The sequence below is a fragment of the Alligator sinensis genome, unplaced genomic scaffold (assembly GCF_000455745.1).
Source record: "Alligator sinensis unplaced genomic scaffold, ASM45574v1 scaffold469_2, whole genome shotgun sequence".
Taxonomy (NCBI): Eukaryota; Metazoa; Chordata; order Crocodylia; family Alligatoridae; genus Alligator; species Alligator sinensis.
Genome location: NW_005842988.1, coordinates 367,512 through 386,004, shown reverse-complemented (window position 1 = coordinate 386,004; position 18,493 = coordinate 367,512). Strand labels below are relative to the sequence as shown.

Sequence of the window (18,493 nt, the reverse complement as noted above, 5' to 3'; positions counted from 1 at the left end):
GAAATCAGCAGAACCACTGTGCCTGGATGTTGATGGACTCTGCATCACAGCGACGGTGGTGTAAGGGGTCAGAGAAGTCAGGTGGCTGGGGTCACTCTGTGCCTTGATGGGGTGTCCACTGACAGCCTTCCGCATTGCACCTCTGCAGTGACACTCTATAACTGCTCTGTGGGACACGCCGACTGCAGCCGCTGCCAGACGGCTGACCCCAAGTACAGCTGTGTGTGGTGTGGTGGGGAGCAGCCCAGCTGCATCTTCCGGGAGTCTTGCAGGGAAGAGGTAGAAGACTTATGTCCGGCACCCCTCATTCACTCAGTGAGTAACCCCTGCTCAGTAGTGTGTGGCTCTGCAGGGCCAAGGAGGGTCTGTCCCATCCTGCAGGTGGGGGCCTGACTTTGGTAAACTTGCTTCTGCACAAAGCAGCTCAGAAATCCTGCTGGCAGTTTAGGTGGCACTTGCTCCTCCTCTCCCTCTCCTCCCCTTTTCCTGTCCAGCACTGAAAGCTGGACTCGGAGCGATAGGGAGTCACCTGGCCAAGGGAGGTGTGCAGCTCGGGTTACTTGGAACAAACATGCAGGAAGCAGCTGGACTCGGGAACTGGGCGGGGGTCCACAGGTGCAGTCCCAAGATAGTGGTTGGTATAGGCTTGACCAGGCTTGCCGAGTCTTATTCCTTTAAGCATAAAATACCAGCTTTTGCTAATTGCCAGATAGCAAGTGCCTGTCACACTGAGTACTCATCACAGTCACCTGGCCTCCCACTGGCAGTGCACTGCACCCAGGTGTTGCGTCTTCACTGTATTTAGCCTAAAAGCTCCGTGGGCTTTGGGCTGTCTTGTGAATACCTTTGAGCAGCTGCTGGTGTCCGTGGGCACAGGTGCTGAGGAGGACTTCTGCACTCTGTGCAATATCAGTGATACGCAGGGTGTTGGCACCTCCCTGTGTCCCTTGAGGAGTCTGTGCATCAGTGAGCAGATGAGGACAAGGAGCCACGGCTGCCTTGTGGGATGCTCACTGGGACTATTCCACCAGTAAAGGTTTGGGGATGGGAGGGAGGCGGAAGGGAGAATGTCCTGGTGTCCTCGTCTCTGTCCCTTCCTGTTCGTGGAACAGCCCAGCATGAGTCCTGGCCAGCAACAGTCCTGTGCAACAGGCCAGGAAGGGGCAGAAGGCGGCCATCCAGGGGCCCTGCACTGTGTTTGCCAGCATGGCTGTGTGAGGCCTGCAGTGCTAGTGCACTGACACCTTCGTGGATACCTCTGCAGGTTTATCCTCTGTCTGGTCCAGTAGAAGGCGGCACCCGAATCACCATCGTGGGCTCAAACCTCGGCCGGAAGCATCAGGACATTGCAGAGACTGTCACCGTGGCAGGAATTCCCTGTTCTGTGGATGCTCTACAGTATGAAATTTCCAGCAGGTCGAGTATCTGTGACACGTGCCTGGGGAGCAAATTCCTCTGCTGGGTTCCCCTGGCTGCTGACACCGGGATGGGCCATTTCCCACCCTGCCTCCCTGGGCAGCCTGCTCCCAGGATCAGGTTCTGCACTGCAACAGGAGCCTCGAGGCCTGTAGGAGCTGGTGGTAATGAGGAGGAAGGGAAGCAAGAGCCATGCTTAGGCTGGAGGCTACAGTAAAAAAGAGACCCTTGGTCAACATTCATTGGGTGCTCAGAAGGGGCATCCCAAGACCCAGGTGTGTGCCTGGGCATTATGGGCAGGTGAGAGGAGGGCAAAGCCCTACAGCATGAGGTGCAGCACAGAACAGGGTGCAGGGAGGAAGGAATGGGCAGCAGCAGCAGAGGAGAGGGAAACGGGAACACGTGGGCCCTAGGGATAGGAACTGGACAGAGGGGTGTGGAGTACAGAGCAAAGTGGAAATGTGAACGGCCTCTGATCATGGAAACCGACCCAGCCTGGTTTCTTTGTGCTCTCCAACGGTTTGGCCCCTCGTCTACCTTGCCTGGCAGCTGGATGCAAGCTCCCTGGCAGACGCCAGCTGGCTGCTCCGCGTTGTGCTGGCCCACGTGGCCCCCCAGGCAGTGCGGGGATGGCGGTGGTGCAGGAAATCTACATTTGCATCCAGCTGTGGGAGCCAGTTTCTAGGGGAGATTGGCTGGGTTGGGGGTCAGACACCTTTAAGAACCACTACAGAAACCTTCCTGCCCAAGGAAGCTTTTCCCTTGCCAGCCAGTGATGTTGGCAGCATCACCCAGCCTCCCTCCCCTAACACAGCTCCTGCCTGGCCCATAGCAGCACCAAGCCCTGAGCTTGGCCTCGGTAACCTGCTGCCAGCCCCGAGGCAGTTCCAGACACACTGGCATTGCTGGGTCCCTCCTATATTTGCATGTCAGCGGGCTCCCACCCCCCAAGATGACTCTCCTACTGAGCACAGTGCTGGAGACCGACCAGTGGGAGCTCAGTTGTTCAGTGGGACCTAAAGCACCGCGTGGCGCAGATTGTCCCTCGCGCCCACGGTGACGCCGTTCTCTGATTGCCCGCAGTATTGTGTGCACCACTGGCAGCAGCTGGACAGAAAGGGCTGGGCATGTGGCAGTGGAAGTGCCGGGAGGAGGACACGGAGTTTCGGGGCACGTTTTCACCTACCAGGTAACGTGGCCACTGGTTTGAGCACCTCTCAGACCTGTCCTGGTCACAGGCGCTGTGGGGGAGGGGATGGTGCCTGTCGCTGGAATCGAGTCTTTCTGAGCTCAGAGAAGCCAGGTAGAGCATGAACAGAGCTCGTCCTGTTGCAGAGGAGTTTGATCCAGGCAGGAGTGCGTGCTAACAGGGTGAACAGAGGAGGTATAACAATCACAAGGCTCATCTGTGAGCGGTGCATGTGAGCCTCTGTCTGCTGTTCCCAAGAGCTTATAAAGTCAAGTCTCAGGTAGGGATGTGCATGTAGCTGGCTGCAGGGCAGGGTGTCGCCATGCATGTGGTGCTCCACAGTAACTGTCCACATGCACACTCCCCCTGCGGTGCGGGGAAGCCGGCCCCAGCCCTCTGCCCTGAGAGTTAAGCTCCCAGTTCAGCTTTCACTTCCTGTAGGGCAGAAGCGGGCATGCAGCCTGTTACTGTGGAGCTGCGGCTGCCCGGTAGATCCCCACTGCCTTGCCCTCTCCACCAGACTCTTGCCTGGACTGATGTTTGCTCAGTTTTCCTCATTCCTCCTTTTGCTTTTCTCTCACCCAGAATCCAGAGCTGAGGTCCATTGTCCCCGCTCGAGGCCCTAAAGCCGGAGGAACCTGCCTCACTCTGCTGGGCTCCAAGCTGGTGACTGGGCGCCCCAGCGAGATCAGCGTTCTGGTCGGAGACCTCCCCTGCCACATGTGAGAACTGTGCATCCTGTGGCTGTACCTGCTTGCAAGCTGCCCGCAGCAGAGCGATGTCCGGGGCCATCGCTGTCTGCCTCAGTCCTTACCTGGGGCTGCTGGGATGCCTCCGTCTTCCTGGACTCCAGGGAATTGTGCTGTTAGAGGGGTTGGGGGATGACTGCCACCATGTTGCCACCCCTTGCCTTTCCCCTTCCCAGGTGTCCTGCCTGGCCCTGGCCACTATGGTTTTCAGACAGAAAAGGTGTATTGAGAAGACTCGGGACCATGAGTCCTCTCAACCGACCCCAGGTGGATGAGCGAAGATAGGCAATCCCAACAGCCGAGGTGTAGCCAGATCCGGGTACCATAGGCCATGGCTGGATGGTGGAGGGGAGCATGCCCAGCGTGCTCTGCAGGATCCTGCTGTTCTCTCCTTGGCACCTGGAGCAAGTGGCGCCGCACCGGCACTGTGCGCAGGCAGGGGCAGTAGTGAGGCATATCTCTGGCTTCTCACTGGAAACCCTTCCACTCATTCACTGTAGAGCAGTTCTGGCTCACCCAGAAACATGACTTGAATCCTGGGAGGGTGGCAGAGGGGGTTCAGGGGCTCCAGGATGGAGGGCTTCTGCCTTGGGGAAAAGCTGGGAGCCCTCATTGCTCTCTTAGCAGAAGAAGGGGCAGCATCACAGCGGGTGCTTTGCAACAGCTGCCGGACCTATGACTCTCTCCCTGTGTGTCCCGTAGCCTCGGCGAGATGCAGGAGAGTCAGCTGAAGTGTCAGACAAGTCCCAGCAATGTGTCCACACAGCTGCCGATAACTGTCAAGTATGGCGACAGGGAGCGGAGGCTGGAAGGCTCCCTTTTCACTTACACTCTGGACCCCAACATCACCTTTGCAGAGCCGCCCAAAAGCTTCCTCAGGTACCAAGTCCCCCCACCCCCTACCCCCCCGGCCCTCTTCCCCAGCTCCAAGGCATCAGCAGCTGCACAGACACCCCAGCGACAGGGTACCAGGCACTGACAGTGTCTGTACGCCAGTTGTGTATAGACCTCAGAGTCTGAGTGTCCAGTGGAAACAAGGCTAGGCTATGCACGAGGCCTCAGACAGGGAGGCCGGCCTTCATGGGGAGGTGTGTTGCTGAGCCCAAGTACCCCAGGTGGTGGGTGACAGACGGTGATGTCCCTGCTCCTGCGTTCCAGTGGAGGGAGAGTGATTCGAGCTCATGGACGGGACCTGGACGTTGTGCAAAGACCTAAGATCCGGGTGACAGTTTCACCACCCGAGCGCCGCCGCCGCGGGCTGGGGAGGTGGCGTCGCATCGTCCCAGAGGCTGAGTGCCCAGAGAGCGCCCTGTGTAGCATCCAGCAGGTAACAGCTGATTGGAGGCCGGAGGCCTCAGCCATGACTGCTGGCTGGGTAGAAGGGGCTCCGGGGCCCCTAGCTGTGTCCTGCTCGGCTCTTGTAGAGCCAGACTCTTAAACACTGAGCACGTGTGCAGCAAAGGGCAGGTTCGCTGGGCCGGCTTGGAGGCACGGTTAGCCGTGTTAGCTTGAGGCTGAGCAAAGGGCAGGGTGGTGATCTGAGAACATGAGCTCCAGACCACGAAAGCTTGTGCTCTGTATATCTCTAGACCTGTATCTAAATCATATAGGCTCTGGTTAGTCTAAAAGGTGCAATCTACCCTGCCTTCGACTGGGGTGGCTTAGTCAGGGATAACCCTGCCTTGTGAGGTCCCTTCCAGCCTTAATTTCCTTTAATTCTTATGATCCTGTCAAGGCACGTTTCTGTAGCACCTGGGGAGTCCCTGAAATCTCAGGCCTGCCCCCTGTCTGGAGGGTTCCTGGGTTGCCACCAGACCAGAAGGGCACAGGGTCCCTGTGCGCTGCCCCAAAGGGGAGGCCAGTAATGGATCGTTCCTTGTTCTCTTCCCATCTGCTCCAGTTTGAGGAGCTGTGTCTTGTGAACTCCTCCTGCCTGATCCTGTGCAAAACGCCAGCCATTCGCGCACCGCTGCACAACGCCCGTGTCCGACTGGAATTTATTCTTGACAACCTGAGCTTTGACTTCAACTTCTTGCACCCCACACCCTTCTCTTACGAAGTCAACCCAGTCCTGAAGCCCCTGAATGCTGAGGACCCTGCCAAACCGTATCGGCACAAGCCAGGCAGTGTCATCTCTGTGGAGGTAATGCAGCAGATGCTCACAGGAACCGCCCTGCACACCCACTTCTTGCGGCAGCAGGGCCTGTGTCAGAGGGTCCAGCAGCTGGTGCCGTGGGTCCTGACGGCATGTTGCAGGCAGACCACTAGTGCCCAGCCTGAACCAGACACACTGCGAGAAGTGATGAGGCAGGGTACAGAGCAGTGGCCGGTGCAGCCGGGGAGTGCTCGTGAGAGGTGCAGGGCCCTCTATTTCAGGGTAGTGGTGTCAGGAGCTGTATGGGACGTGCAGAGAACAGGTGGAAGTGGGAAAGCACCATGAAGCCCCTGAGGAAGGGGTAAGTCCTATGTACTGGCAGCTGCAGGTCATTGTCAAGTGGTAGAAGAGGCTCAAACTGGGGGGGAAATCTTGCTTGGCAGAGGCCAGGGCAATAGGAACAGAAGGTTTTCTTTCTCTTTGCAAAGACGTTGAGGACAAAAGCACCCTGACAGTGCAAAGATAGAGTGGGGCATGGTTAATAATGAGGCAGAACAAGAGCCAGGGGCTGGAAGCTGCCGCTAGACAAGCTCAGTGACTAAGTGAAATGCAGACTTTTTGTGGTAAGGGCAGCCGACTGCTGGAGCAAGCTGCCAGCGAAGGCTATGCATCCTGCACCACCGAGGAACTGTGGATCCAGCTTGGATGCATTTGCGTACCTGGTCCCAAGTTTCCTGGGGCTCTCTGGTCTAGGGCATGTACAGGGTCAGGTCTAATGGCTCTTCCTGGTGCCAGTAAGATCCAAAGGATGGAGTACAAGTGGAGTGGGGAGCGGGGCGCATGCCGGCTGGGCAGAGGGTGTTGGCCTGTGCTATAGAGAAGGGAGGTCCTCACAGGTGTTGGGACATGTGGGAGGAGGAGGTGATGGAACAGGGCAGGCCGCTGCAGTGTGAGCCAGGGCAGGAGGCTGCTGGGAAGGATGCGGCTGCAGGGCAAGAAAGAGAGCCAAGGACAGGGGCAGCCTTTGACTGGGTTGGAGCGGAGGAAGGTGATGTGACCTCAGAAGGAAGGTAAGGGGCAGGCACTGTCAGAGCCAGGATGGGGCATGTCTGCAGAGTGAGTTGGTGTCTGTCAGCGGTTTTGGTGGAAAGGCTGTGAGTTTAGGGAGCACTGGGCACATCTGCCTGTGTGGCAAGATTAGCAGGGGCTTCACTTCTGCAATGAGGGCCCAGATTGTCTGAGACACAGGCCCCAGCCCCCATGCCCCTCTGTCTGCTCCTCTTCGAGGGTCTCCCACGGGACCATTTGTTTGGTGCCTTCAGCTACGTAGGGCTCTGTGCTGCCAACCCCAGCTGTTGCCAGTTCCTCCTGGTGGGCGCAGGCAGGGATCCGCCTCGCGGGGCTCCTCAGGCCCCTCAGCAGATGGTCCCCTGGGCTCCTGCACCGCTCTGAAGCTCGTGGAGCCCCTGGCTCGATGTCCTCATGCACCTGTATTCCAGGGGGAGAATCTGGACCTGGCCATTTCCAAGGAGGAAGTGATGGCTATGATTGGGGAAGGGGTCTGCGTGGTGAAGACGCTGACAAGGAACCACCTCTACTGCGAGCCTCCAGCTGAGCAGCCAGCCCCGCGGCACCGCACAAAGCGGGAGGGCACGGACTCGCTCCCGGAGTTCACGGTAGGAGCCCCGCGCAGCAGCCAGAAGCCCTGGGACAACGCTGAGCTGGGGGTGGGGCACTGGTGGGGGCAGGAGAGGAGGGAGTGCTGGCCTCGTTCCAAGCTGCGCTCAGGGCAGGGGAGCTGCTGCCCCTGCGGGCTGGGCTGCCACGCTCTGGACTTGCCCTTGGGCCATGTAAGGGGGGGGCGCTCGCTGGCTCTTCTGTGTGCTGAAATCAATCCAGGTCCCTGCTTTCCAGCCCCAGCCAGGCACCCCCACAGCCTGTGGCTCAGACCGCAGCAGCTGAGGAGCCTGCCATGCAGAGTTCACCAGCGGTGCATTTCTCCTGCAGGTGCAGATGGGGAACCTGGACTTCCTTCTGGGTAGGGTGCAGTATGACACAGAGAGCCAGCTCGCCTTCCCACTGGAGGCCCAGGTCGGCCTGGGTGTTGGCACCTCCTTTGTGGCCTTGATCGTGCTGGTCATCGTCTTCATCTACAGGTGGGAGGTGCTGGGGCGAGGGTGGAGTGCCCGGCCACCACTGGCAGTAGTGCACAGGGGCGCAGCCAGACCTTGGTATCTGGGGACTACTCAAGGCCCCAGATGTGCCCTGCTTTAGGCCAGATGCTGAACCATTGGGGCTGAGGGTCATCCTGCCACTGGCTGGCACAGGTGAGGCTGGGTCGGCCTCAGGCGGCAGCACGTGACTGTAGAGCAGGGAGTTTGCAGCTAACCCCAGGCATGCAGCTTAAAGAGTGGACTTGCATTAACCGCTTCTACCCAGGGGACTGGGCTGTCCCAGGCCAGGAGCCCCTCCCTGTCTCGCTCTTCTTAGGGCACCAGGGCTTGCCGTCACTTACCCAGCCTGCCAGCAGCATGGACTCCTCCAGTGGTGTTTCCTGACGAGCTTGTGGACAGAGAGCCTGTCCCCCAGAAATGCTTAATCCACCACCCAGCTGAGTGGGGTGGCACCCCCGCTGGTCCAGGGTGCCCAGGAACTGGCCCAAGGGAGACGCAGCCCAGAGCAGGGCGCTGGGTGCTGGGGAGTGCTCCTATATAGGATAGCATCAGGGAAGAGCATCAGCCCAGGGATTCTGGTGCAGACCGTTATCATTGCTGGGCTGGTCCTGACCGGCCCGCGTCCCTGCCCTGGAATTCTGCTGCCTCCTTAGGGGCAGGGGAAGTGTGCAGCCCCCTCACGCCAGCTCTCAAGGCTGCCGGGGCACAGGGGACAGTTCTACTTCCCATTGCAGAAGGAAGAGCAAACAGGCCCTGAGGGATTACAAGAAGGTTCAGATCCAGCTGGAAAATCTGGAAACGAGCGTTCGAGACAGATGCAAAAAGGAGTTCACAGGTAAAGGCCCTGGCATCCTTCAGCTGCAGGCAAAGGGGCTGCGTGGTTGCTCCTGCCCTCGCTGGCCACTGATGCTGCAGAGTTGGTTCCTGCCCTGTGGTCCGTGTGCCGCCATGTCCACCATGGACTTCCCCTAGCCTGGCACACGCCAGGAGCTTCCAGCTCCAAGGGACATTCAGGACTCCTTGGCCACAGATGGGGTGTTCTGCCACTAGCCTCAGCAAGCACACAGCGGGGCCCAGGACCCTGTGAGGGGACAGGCTCTACGCATGCTGCATCTGATTGGGTCAGGCAGTGAGACGGGTGAAATCGTGGTGCTGCAGGGACTGTGCTAGGCAGCATCTCCCTCTGGCTTGTTGTGCTGTCTGGTGTCCCCAAATGCAGCCAAGCACCAGGTTTGCCCTGCCCCAGGCAGCAGCCATAAGCAGTCCCCACATCTATGGGTGCAGCATTCTTTGCTCTTTTAGAGCTCGAACTTGGTGTCCAGCTGCAGATAACAGCCAGCCAGGGCGAGGCCCGGAGAGTTCTGTACAGACATTTCCAAGTGCTTCGGCCAGTCCTGTTCTCTGTGCTCCAAACTGTGGGGCCCCAGCCTCTCCCTGGGGAGCGTTGTCTCCCTGGCAGGAGGCTCGTCCTGGTACGTGGTTCCTCTGTTCCATCCCACGTGCCACGGTGGTGTCCTAGCTTCCAGCCGTCACACCATACTGCGGGTCATGCAGTCGCTGACTCTTTTCCCCAAAACGCAGCAGCTCCCTTCTCTTCCAGACCTGATGACAGAGATGATGGATCTCACTAGTGACCTTGTGGGCACCGGGATCCCCTTCCTGGATTATAAGTCATATGCAGAGCGCATTTTCTTCCCTGGGCACCGCGAGTCACCGCTGCAGAGGGATCTGGACATCCCAGAGTGCCGCCGCCAGACAGTGGAGCAGGGCTTGGTGCAGCTTTCCAACCTCCTCAACAGCAAGCTGTTCCTCACCAAGGTAATGCCTGTCCTGCCTCCAGCACTGATAACCAGTCTGCAGGTGCTGGCCACTGCTTACGGTGATTGTGCTGAACAGCTCTGCTCCTCCTGCCTCCCGGGAGAGCCTGGAGCTGGGGGTCCTTTTGCTAAGGGGACTCTGGGACTCTCCTGCCTTTCAGTTCATCCACACTCTGGAGATCCAGCGCACCTTCTCCCCAAGGGACCGGGCCTATGTGGCTTCCCTGCTCACAGTTTCGCTGCATGGGAAGCTGGAGTACTTCACAGACATCCTCAAGACACTGCTGAATGACCTCGTGGAGCAGTATGTGGCCAAGAACCCCAAGTTGATGCTGCGCAGGTGAGACTGATTCAGCCACGGCCGCAGACCTGGCTGGATTTGGTGGGTTTCCTGGGCAGAACCATTCCCGCCTGGTGATGGAGCCCAGCTAGTGCCTCTGTGGCAGCTGTCAGGTGTTGGGCTGGGCTGGGCTGCATGTGTCCAGCAGGTGTATGGACATGAACTGGTGCCAAGGAGGAGGCCACAGAAATGAGGGCCCCTTCATCTGGCCGAGACCAGCAGGGAAGGAGCGAGCGTGAGCGAGAGCCCTTTGTTCCGACCCTCCTCCGCAGAGCTTCCCCTTGGGTTATGACGCTGCCTCGCCTGGCCCAGGGCTCTGGTGTCTCTGCCTGTTCCCTCCAGAGCACTCCTCCTCTGGGCTGGCTCCTAGCAGCCACTGGGCCTGCAGTGCTGTGGGTAGCCCCTTGCTGCAGGAAGCACCCTGGCTCCCTCCTCTCTCAGTCTGAATCCTTGCCTGGTTCTCGGAGCTGTGCAGTGACTCAACTGGAAGGCGAACAGCCAACGCCCCATCCTCGCCTTTCACCTCCCCTTTGCAACCAGGCCACGTCTGCACAGAGCAGCTCCTCAAACAGTCCCCTTTCCTGTGGAGGCTGTCTGTCCAGCTGTGGCACGGCAGGGCCCGTGCATGACGTGGGGGGCTGGAACTCAACAGTGCATCCCGCTCTGTCACCTGCCTACCTGGCTCTCTGCCCCTCCCTGGGACACGGCAGTCCCGTAACTCACCCGGATTCTCTTTCAGGACAGAAACAGTGGTGGAAAAGCTGCTCACTAACTGGATGTCCATCTGCCTGTACGCTTTCGTACGGGTAAGAGCCCTTCCTCCCCAGGACTGGGGAGGTGACAAGAATCCCTGACCCCACTATGCTTCTGCCTGCCCACCTGCTGCATGGGGCTGCAGTGAGCAGCAGGGAGGGGCTCATGGCACAGAGCCGGGTCGCACTTGCCCAGCTCCCATGCTTGGGTCTCCTTGGCTTTCCCAATGTACTGACACAGCCTGTGGCTTGCCCAGGTGCAGCCCTGTGCCCAGAGTGTGGGTGTGCCTCCCCACGTGCCAAGGGATGATCTGCAGGATGCCCTGAGAGCAAGGAAATGGGCATGAGTCCTGTCCTGTCGATGGGAAGGTGACTGGACTGCCCCAGGTCATGCAGAGACAGGCGCTGAGCTCAAGCCTCAGGGATCCCACTCCAGCTCCATAGCCAGACACTCGTGCTGTGTTTGGCATTTGGCATGCGGGTCATGGTGTGTGGGAGGGAGAGACCTGTCGCCCTTACACAGAGAAGCTCAGACCCTTGCCTGTGGCATTGCCTGGTGCCTGCAACCCTGCTCCCGTGATGCCTCTGCCAGAGGAGCGAGCACAGCTCCTTCCCCAGCTCAGCTGCTCCGTCTGTTCCAGGACTCCGTGGGGGAGCCACTCTACATGCTCTTCCGTGGCATCAAGCACCAGGTGGACAAGGGGCCTGTCGACTGGGTGACAGGGAAGGCCAAGTACACCCTGAATGACAACCGCCTTCTGCGTGAGGACATGGAGTACCGGCCACTGGTGAGAGCTCCCTGCTGCAGCCCTCGGCCTCCCCATCCACCCCTCTGGAGTCCTGACGTGCTGCGTGCCTGTCTGCTGCCTCCGGCCAAAGGCTCCAGGGTTCCCTGCCGGTGGATCCCCCCTGGCAGAGCTCCTGGCCAAGTCAGAGCTGCTCCATGCTGGGTCTTGCGGCCTGGGGCCTCCCAGCAGCCCCAGTCTCTAGCCACACCCCTCCTGCTGGCTCTGACCACAGCTTGCCATGGGGCAGGAGGGGCAGAAGAGCTGCTCTGTGCCCCACAGGGGGCTCCTGCCCAAGCCCCATCATGCCATTGCGCCTCCTGCCGGCACCCACAGAGCTGTGGGGGAGCTGGTCAGGCATCACTGGCCCACCACCAGCTGCCGCCACCATGTTGGGGGAGGCAGGCACGGCACAGTGTGGCCACAGCTACTCTTCTTCCTTCCCAGACACTGACTGCCCTGAGCCAGGCAGGAGGCACTGAAGACAGCTCAGAGGACTCCCAGGGGGTCTCTGTGAAAGTGCTGGACTGCGACACCATCATGCAGGTGAAGGAGAAGGTCCTGGATCAGATCTATAAGGGGACGCCATACGGTCACCGGCCCGACCCAGATTCCCTGGACCTCGGTGAGCAGAATGCAATGGCACCAAAACTCCATGCTGGGGCAGGAAAGCAGAAGCAGCTCTGACCTGCAGACGGTGCAGCTGGGGGGCGTGATGCTGAGCCCTCAGCTTTGGCAGAGCGGGTTTAGAGGCCCTGCCCCAAGGACCCACCATCCAGGCTGGACTCAGCACAGCATGCGGCAGGGCAGAGGGACTGCAGGCGAGGGAGGGTGCTGGAAGCCTCAGCCTCAGCCCTTGTAGCATGTTGTGCCTCGTGCCTTTTCCACCTTACATTGTTTGGAAATGCCTGCTGCGTCTGACACGGGCAGCAGGCTTCTGCCAGTGAGCCATTGGAGCAGGCGGGCTTTAGGGAAGGGTTGGAAAGGGGAGGAGGGGGTACAGCACACATGCCAGGGGTCCTAGTCAGTCTGGCCATCACGGGTCGCAGGCTCAGGGTGAGGGCAGGGGGCACCCGGAGTTTTTGCATGAGCAGAGAGCAGCTGTTTCTAGAAACATGCCTTCTGCTCCTGGGAAAGATGCTGCCGTAGGGACAAGGCTGGCAATCCATCTGCCCTGCAGTCTGAGTTTGAGTTGCTTGTCTCTCTGCAGGCCACAGGGGAAGCAGCACCTGCACTGCCCTCGCCTGGCACCGCTGCGTGGTGTTGGGGGCCGTCATCCAGTCTGACGGCTCAGTGTTTAGCCACTGGGGGGGTGGCGGGGACGAGAGGAGGGGGTGCATTTTTCTCCTGTAGCATATAATTGGCTGGATAGTCTGTGTTGGTTTGGTAGGCTGGGTTTTTTATTTTTCTCTTCTCTCCCTTGTTTTCGGCCTGCCTCTGAAGCACCAGAGCTTGGCCACAGTGGAGACGGGGCCCTGGCTGAGCACTTTGCAGGTTCCGTCTGTCCCCACGCTGCGTTCAGCGCCTGGCTGGGGGGGTCACACGTTTGTGGTGACTGCCAAAGTCAGGGCCACAAAGGACTCGCCCTCCCTTCCCATTCAGATTGGCAGGAGGCTCGCGGGGGTTGATGTGGTCTCTTCAGTTTAAACTATGTGTTTCTTGTCGTGCATCCCCCATCTCCTGTCCCTGGAGCTGTCGCCTCCGTATGAGTGCCGCCTCTTGGCAGTGGGAGGAGATGACCCTGGCAAGTGGATCTGCCAGCGAAGTGCCAGGGCTCTTGGGCGGATGTGGAAACCTCGGGGTTTGGCTTGCGAAGGGGGCCTGCGCATCTCTCTCCTCCTGCACTCTCTGCAGTGCTTTGCCTGTCCAGCCCTCGGCACCATTGCAGCAGCTGCTCCAGAGGTAGAGACAGGGAGAAACGGCCGCAGAGACAGACGAGGCTTTCTGTCCCCAGTGCCCGAGCTGCCCCAGTCGAGACATGCCCCGCAGCAGTGGTGGGACTGCGCTGTTGTGGTGCATGTAGCCCACAAGCAGGGACCCCTCTGGGTCGCATGACCAACCTCTCAGCCCCTGTGCATTGCTGCCAGGCTCTGGGCATGTTACTGATTTCATCCAACAGCCTGAGTGGGAAACGGGGCCGTAGCAGGGGGCTGTAAAGCCAGCTCGGCTCTCGCAGCAGAGCGGTGACATCTGCGTTCTGTTTTCTGTGGCTGCAGAGTGGAGATCGGGGCTGGCAGGTCACCTGATCCTTTCTGACGAGGACGTGACCTCCGTCATTCAGGGAACCTGGAAGCGCCTGAACACGCTTCAGCACTACAAGGTCAGAACTGAGCATCCCTCCTAGCCTCGCTGCCCCACGTCAGCACTGGGCTAGCCGGGTCTGCCTGGGAATGTCACCACTGCCTGAGCCTGTGGAGGAGACCAGATGGGCCTGCCCTGGGGCTTCTTGCGGTAGCATGGTCCAGGCCTGTCTGTGAGGAGCCAAGACTCTCTCCCCTGCTTTTAACATGATGGTTTTCAGGTGGCGCAGCCTCCCCAACTGACCCCTGATAGCTAGGAAGGCTCTCCGTGCCTGAACTAGTTTCAGGAGACACTGTGTTTGGGGCAGGGGGCTGGATCAGGTACCCAACACCTGAGCCCTTTGCTAAGGTACGGGAGGCTGAAATCCTGCCTGTGCCAAGCTGGTGCCCCTCTTCGTAGCCCCTGCAAGAGGCCTGTCTGCAGCACTGGGCAGTGCTGTTGGGGCGGTGGGAGCCTGAGGAAAAGGGGAAGAGGTGTGCTGGTCTCTTCAGGCCCTTGGAGCGGCAAGTGGAAAGGAGGCAGCCCCGTACCCCATGTGCATTTCATGCTGCAGGGCCAGTCGTGCAAGGTGAGGGGACTGTGCTCTCCTCCATTGTCTGTCCAGTGCATGCTTCTCCCCTTGCTTGCACTGCACAGATCGAGTCAGTAGCAGGGCCAGGAGTGAAACCTGGGGTCCCAGCTCTCTGTCCCCTTTGCCTATGGCTGAGGTTGCACTTGCTTAGGGGCAAGCAGCTGTGGGCTGTGAATGCTACCTGGCGGGCTGAGGAGGTGCACTGGGCCCTGGTAACCCTGAGCTCCTCTTGTGCACAGGTGCCTGATGGAGCAACGGTAGCACTGGTCCCACGTCTGACCAAACACATCCCCCGGGAGAATCAGGACTACATCCCTGGAGAGAGTGAGTCTTGGGCACACTCGGAGCTTCCACTCGCCGTTTCCGTAACAGTTCCTGGCAAGCTGAGACTGCTCTCCCTGGCCATCGCCTCCAGACACAGGGCCTGCCTTTGAGTGGTGTCCTCTTTGCCGTTAGCGTTGCCAGGAAATCTGAGCTCTCAATATCAGGGTGGGGGCTTCCCTTGCATATCTAAGAAGTGGAACAGGGTATCAGAAACAGGGTGGGCACAAGAGTCAGACAGGGCTGCCACCCCCAGTCCTGGGGCACACGGACTGGGTCTCTGGGCAGTAAGCTGAGCACAAGCCCCAGCATGCTTGCTGCCATCTCCCTCAGTGCAGGGAAGCCTGAGGCTGTCTCCACGGGTGGCTGATGGCATGGCAACTCCATGGGATACTGAAGATTTCATGCCGGGTTTGTTTCAGAAACTCCAATGCTGGAGGATGCAGATGAGGGAGGAATAAAACTTTGGCACCTGGTGAAACCCACAGAGGAGCCGGAGCTGCCCAAGCACCGTCGAGGAAGTTTGCGGGACAGGGAGCGAGCCAAGGCCATTCCAGAGATTTATCTGACACGCCTCCTCTCCATGAAGGTAGGGCAGGGGGCTGGCCGAGCATCACCTGCTGTGGCTGGGACCTGCCTTCCCAGGGGCCAGTGCCCAGTGTCTTGGACAAAGGCCAAAGCGGGCTTTGCCATCTGTGCAGTGCATGGCTGGAGGAAGAGACACCTGCTTCTGGCTCACGGATGCGTGTGGTCGCTGCTTGCGTGCTTAGGCCAGTGCCGCACTGTCTGTGTCTTGCATTCACTGGTTACAGCAGCTCTTGCAGGAGAGAGGTGCTGTTGCCGCTGGGGTTCCCCCAAGGCAGGGAGGGGGCCCTGGTTCATTGGTCACCAGCACCAGGATGCATGCAGACACACAAGAGAAAACAAGTGGCCCTCTTGGCAAAGCTCCTGTCTGTGGATCACATGAGCCACCCTCCCACTCCCACCTTTTCCTCTCATGATATTCTGGAGCAGTGAGGGGTGGAGGGCTGGCTGAGGCTGCCCTGTCCTGCCCTTCCTGTTTTTGGGTGGAAGGTCCACGGGCATGCATGGCACAGATGTGGACACGTGGACGCACCAGGAGAGGGTTTTGGTCTTCATCATGAGTTGCGTGCACCTAGGGGGTATCCACAAACACAGGTAGAGCATTGTCCGGCCAAACCACACAGCCTGCCTGATTGTGCCTCCCTGTTGTTCCCGAGTCTGGTGTGACATCCCCTTGTACAACCACTCTTCCATGGAAGTTGCTCCTTCTGGCCCCAGCACTTGCCATCTTCCCTAGAAGTGAGGGGTTTCTGGTGGTACCTTTTATTGGCCCAGCTCTGCAGTTGGGAGAGAGGTTAGACAAGCTTTTGGGCACCAAGTGCCCTTCCTCAGGCTGGAGAAGAAGCCTGTCACTGCTGGCAGCAGACACAGCCTGACTCTGAGCTGGTGGGGAGCTGGTCTTGAGTGAAACAAGGTGATTCTTTCCCTGCCCAAGCACTGGGTGGTTTTTCTTCTCCCTTCTCTTCCATTAACTGCATCCATCTTATCTCCAGGGAACGTTGCAGAAGTTTGTAGACGACTTGTTCCAGGTGATCCTCAGCACCAGCCGCCCCGTCCCCCTGGCTGTCAAATACTTCTTCGACCTGCTGGATGACCAAGCAATGCATCATGGGATCACAGACCCTGAGACCATCCACATCTGGAAGACAAACAGGTACCTCATGTTCCCCGTAGCAGAGGGTCCCACACCATGGTCCATGAGTGCACCCTGCGGCTCCGCTGCCAGGTGCCTGGGATCAGGCTCCTCTGCCAGGCGGGGGTGGAGAAGGCGCTTGGTGTGGGATGGGGAATTTGGCCCCTGGCTTTGCCCCAGGAGGGTTTACAGCAGCTGAAGGTAGCAGCTCAGCAGGATGGGGGAGGGGTTTGCATTGAACCCCCACAGCTCCAGATCGTACCTGCCGCTAGGATGCCGTGGGGCTGTCCCGGGATGTGGGAGAGACTCTGCAGTCGCCATTCTGCAGTGTTTTCCATGGTGTTTGAATCATGAAGCTTCTCCCGGCGAGGAGCCTGCTGCCCAAGAAGCCCTCAGTTCTGGGAACGGTCCACGCTGGCCCCTGCACTTCAGCAACATTGTGCAGTGCTTTCTGCCCACTGCATCAAGGCTGTGGCCCCCACTGGGTTCAGCCCCGATGGTCCGTTCTTGGACTGGAGCCATTCAGGTCCCACTGTGCTGCGAGCTCTGTGCCACCACCGCAGCGCTTTGCCATGCAGGGCCGTGTGGCCTGCTCCTTGGTCACGGTGCAGCCCCGAGCCTTGCCTTGCCACGCTGCTCACCCCTGCTCCCGCTGTCCCTCGCAGCCTGCCCCTGCGCTTCTGGATCAACATCATCAAGAACCCCCAGTTTGTGTTTGACGTGCAGACGTCAGACAATGTCGACGCCGTGCTCCTGGTCATCGCCCAGACCTTCATGGACTCCTGTACCATTGCTGACCACAAGCTGGGACGGGTACGTGCCCCCATGGCAAGCAGAGGAGGAGGGGAGCCTTCCAGCCAGGCCTCCCTTCCCTGCTGAGGAGATCACTGCCCAGCCCATGGCAGGCCCCAGCTGAGCTGTGTGCCATCCTCCTTTGGGCCATGAGAGATCCTGCCACATCCTTGCCAGGGCACAGCCCCCTTCTGCCCTTCTCTGGTGCCTTCTCTGGAGATGGCAGAAAGCCGCTGCCAGCCTGGCTCGCATGGGACACTTTTCAGGGATTGCTGCCCTGGGGAGAAGGTGGAAGCCTGCCCTGGATGGGGACCAGACTGACTGCCCACGGGGAAGTAGGGCTTGGCAGCTGCCTTCTCTGGTCTTGCTCTCTAAAACATGTTGCCCTGCTGCTGACTGTTACAGGACTCCCCAATCAACAAGCTGCTCTATGCCCGAGACATTCCTCGCTACAAGCAGATGGTGGAAAGGTAGGGCTGGGGGCAGGAGTGGGGTGGGAAAGGAGGCTGAGGAGCAGATAGGGCATTGATGCCTGGCCTGTGTTCCCCGCCCTGCAGGTACTATGCGGACATTCGCCAGACCATCTCTGCCAGCGACCAGGAGATGAACTCTGCCCTGGCTGAGCTCTCAAGGGTAAAGAGCCCCCTGTCTCAGATCCTCCTGCAGCCTGGGTCACCCGGCTCCCTAGCATGGGGGCCGCACTAATGAGCCTGCCCCGTGGCTGGGACCAGGCCAGGTGCATTCCCCAAGGGCATGGCCCTGCAGGCCAGCCCAGCGGGAGCTGGCACTGTTGCAGGGCTGGGGCGCTGCACCAGGGCACAGTGGCGCACTGAACCACAGCCAGTGAGCAGCACTGCCCTACCCTCCTGTCCTTGTTGCTCCCATGCTGCTCGGCGTTCTCCAGGCATGCTCCAGCGGGCTCCGGGGCACAGAACCGGATGTGCCCGCTCTCTTGGTGGCGCCCAGAACGCCTGGCTAACCCAACTGTCCTCTTGCCCAGAATTACTCAGGTGAACTCAATTCCCTTGTGGCTCTGCACGAACTCTACAAATACATCAACAAATACTACGACCAGGTGAGTGCAGCACTGGCCTGCTGGCCCCGTTGGGGCCACCGGTCCCACCCCTCTTTCCCCTGTGCCGGCCCTGATGTACTTTTGGTAGAGTTTGTGTTGGCGGCATCTCGGTAACAGTGTGGAGGTGCAAGAGAACAGGAAAAGGGATAATGTTTGAAATGTGTGGGTTTGAGATGCTCATGTTTATATAATGCTTATGTCTTTGTCCAACAGACTGTGCTGGTTGATATTACTGATGTGACAATAGTGTGTATTTGGGCGGGGGGGCAGTGGGGGAGGGAGTTAAGGCGATTTTTATTTTACTGAAAAATGCATTTCTTTCTATCTTGCTTTTTTTCTCTTTTTCTTTTTGTGATTAATGGCTTTGTTCTATTAGTATTAGAGTATGTATGATGCTGT

At 59.2% G+C, this 18,493-nt stretch overlaps 1 protein-coding gene across 6 annotated transcripts in view; it reads left to right on the top strand.

Moving 5' to 3' along the window:
• PLXNB1 (plexin B1) overlaps positions 1-18,493 on the top strand; it is a 62,765-nt gene that overhangs the window by 40,773 nt on the left and 3,499 nt on the right. For 5 of the 6 annotated variants that reach the window (XM_025192957.1, XM_025192959.1, XM_025192956.1 and 2 more), the window contains 23 exons: positions 149-315; positions 1,265-1,416; positions 2,500-2,605; positions 3,191-3,327; positions 4,057-4,233; positions 4,513-4,681; positions 5,255-5,497; positions 6,949-7,125; positions 7,457-7,605; positions 8,358-8,458; positions 9,224-9,441; positions 9,602-9,780; positions 10,520-10,586; positions 11,174-11,320; positions 11,765-11,942; positions 13,534-13,637; positions 14,429-14,513; positions 14,933-15,099; positions 16,088-16,248; positions 16,893-17,040; positions 17,425-17,489; positions 17,577-17,652; positions 18,020-18,094. In XM_025192957.1, the coding sequence (XP_025048742.1) occupies positions 149-315; positions 1,265-1,416; positions 2,500-2,605; positions 3,191-3,327; positions 4,057-4,233; positions 4,513-4,681; positions 5,255-5,497; positions 6,949-7,125; positions 7,457-7,605; positions 8,358-8,458; positions 9,224-9,441; positions 9,602-9,780; positions 10,520-10,586; positions 11,174-11,320; positions 11,765-11,942; positions 13,534-13,637; positions 14,429-14,513; positions 14,933-15,099; positions 16,088-16,248; positions 16,893-17,040; positions 17,425-17,489; positions 17,577-17,652; positions 18,020-18,094 (3,248 nt within the window). The remainder of the gene's footprint in view (positions 1-148; positions 316-1,264; positions 1,417-2,499; positions 2,606-3,190; positions 3,328-4,056; positions 4,234-4,512; positions 4,682-5,254; positions 5,498-6,948; positions 7,126-7,456; positions 7,606-8,357; positions 8,459-9,223; positions 9,442-9,601; positions 9,781-10,519; positions 10,587-11,173; positions 11,321-11,764; positions 11,943-13,533; positions 13,638-14,428; positions 14,514-14,932; positions 15,100-16,087; positions 16,249-16,892; positions 17,041-17,424; positions 17,490-17,576; positions 17,653-18,019; positions 18,095-18,493) is intronic. The other variant, XM_025192961.1, reaches the window with a different exon arrangement.